The 2,145-nt window shown below is 40.4% G+C and overlaps 1 protein-coding gene across 1 annotated transcript in view; it reads right to left on the minus strand.

Moving 5' to 3' along the window:
- Positions 1–1,893, minus strand: part of LOC119595129 — a gene marked incomplete in the record, with an annotated part of 2,642 nt that extends 749 nt beyond the window's left edge. The window contains 1 exon segment of the mRNA XM_037944297.1: positions 1,537–1,893. Within this exon segment, the coding sequence (XP_037800225.1) occupies positions 1,537–1,641 (105 nt within the window).
- Between the last annotated feature and the right edge of the window lie 252 nt (positions 1,894–2,145).

Here is a 2,145-nt window from a genome sequence, read left to right on the forward strand (position 1 = left end):
CATTTCAAATGGATGTTAATCTTATCTTGGAATTTTACTTCAGCAAGATTGCTATATCAGTTAGTACTGAATCGTTATTGAAAAATACTACACGGTAGATTACACTTACTTCCTTTTCTCGCCATTGTCAGCTGCACTACAAATGCAAAAGCTTACTAATAGATGACTTTACTATCACGTCTCATTCCATATTCATTACATTTTTTTTTTACATTTGTAAAAAAAAATATCTCTTTCTTTATAATCATATCTTTTATCTCCATTTATACATACATGTATCAGAGCGCAATAACCGGCCCGTTTAATTATTACATTAGGTTACATATGAGAGAAATAAAAGCGCGTGGGTATCCCTCGTTCAGCGAGCGGGTATTCCAGCTAATGACCAGTAATCTCAAGAATATGTATAGGCCTATCCAATTGCAATCCACTCTCTAATACCAGGGAGTGGGCACTGGACTTTAAAGGATCCCAACGGGTGGGTATTCCTCCTCCATTGTATGGGTATCTGGGCATTTGATCTCCATACTCTGACTCGACTTTCATCCATCTGTGGTTGGTAATGAGACCCAGCCAAAGCGACCCCAAAGCTACCTGTTCCCACAGAGTGACAGCTCACACTCCACATAAGAACTTTGGCATTCAATCGCCGCTTGTTGCTTACATATGTTGGCATACCAATGACTTCATTATCGTGGGAAAATGCAAGATCCAAAATTGGGTCACAATCAGTGATCTCTTCCTGGAAGAGGAAGAGGAAGATTATAGCCTAGGGTGAAGTCTCACTACAAGCAGAGATAGGATCAAGTGCCTCATGCAAATCGGAAAGTGATGGATTTCTCTTTTGAAGTCGAGAAAATAAACAGTGTTCTAAAAGCCGATGTGCAGAAATTCTGACATTTAATAAGGATGGTTTATCATGCGTTTCACTTGAAACGGAGGAACACTTCATGATGCTCCTGTATCCTAATGCTTCACGCTCCTGTATCCTAATGCTTCACGTACTTCATGGGTATTTAACCAGTGAATATGAACATCAGCTACTGATATATCTTTTTAATAACCATTGTTTAATTTCTACCTCGTCTGGACGGCCACAGTGAAAGGAGAGAAAAAACGAGAGAAGTATCGAAAGGTTCCTCTTTCCGTCTCTGTCTCTGTCTGCTTGTCTGCCCATCTATTTCTCTCACAACAGCATTGCCTATCAGACATTATTAAGCTGCATTCACGACTGTGCGATCTATCTATCTTTCCTATTGCAGGCTGTCATATGGCTTCTCCGCCTGTGCCACAATGGAATATCCAACCTCACACAAGGCCCACTCAGTCTGTCCAAAGCCTACACGAGGCTTGCACAAGGATCACACAACTCCGCGGCATCTATCACTTGTAGTAAAAAGATAAAAGATTTGTGATTTTGCATCCATTAATCGAGGTTTGAAATGTTTATTAGTGCAACGTAAGGTCTCACTCAGCCCAAAAGAAAAATAGCGAATAAACTTTCATAAAACTACAAAAAGGCAGCGTTAAACTTACGATGTTGTCGGTAGGGCTGCAATCAACCACCATGTTGGAGAGCAAGGGAGCTGGCGACGCTGTGTACACCTCCACCACCTCCACCAGGATGCCGGTCTGTAACATCAAAAGAAGAAATATATTGTGATCGGAATAAAATAACGGGTAAAATCATGATAAATATGACAAAGATTGTCTTCTGATCAGATGACATTTTCATTACGATACTGTATCATGAAATAGCAAAGAATCCAAGAGAATGAGTTGCTGACCAACGTGAACCATACAATTACACAGATCATGGAATACTGGGCGAGGCTGGCACATCGCCCTTCATAAAAAAAAAAAAAAAAAAAAAAAAAAATCTGACCGTGCTTGATTCTTCCTGTTCTGAAACCCTTTTCTTGTTACTTTGGTAGTTTCGGTCTTCCTCTCCAAACTTTTTCTCCTGCTCTCTCTCTCTCTTTTCTCTCTTTCCTCTTTTTCTCCTTTCCTTCTCTCTTTCTCTCTCTTCCTCTCTTTCTTTCTCCTCTCTCTCTCTCTGTCCTCTCTCTTCTCTTTCTCTCTCTCTTTTTCTCTCTTCCTTCTCTTCCATCTTTTCTCTCGCCTCTCTGTCTCTGTTTCTCTAAC

The sequence above is a fragment of the Penaeus monodon genome, chromosome 35, assembly GCF_015228065.2.
Source record: "Penaeus monodon isolate SGIC_2016 chromosome 35, NSTDA_Pmon_1, whole genome shotgun sequence".
Taxonomy (NCBI): domain Eukaryota; kingdom Metazoa; phylum Arthropoda; class Malacostraca; order Decapoda; family Penaeidae; genus Penaeus; species Penaeus monodon.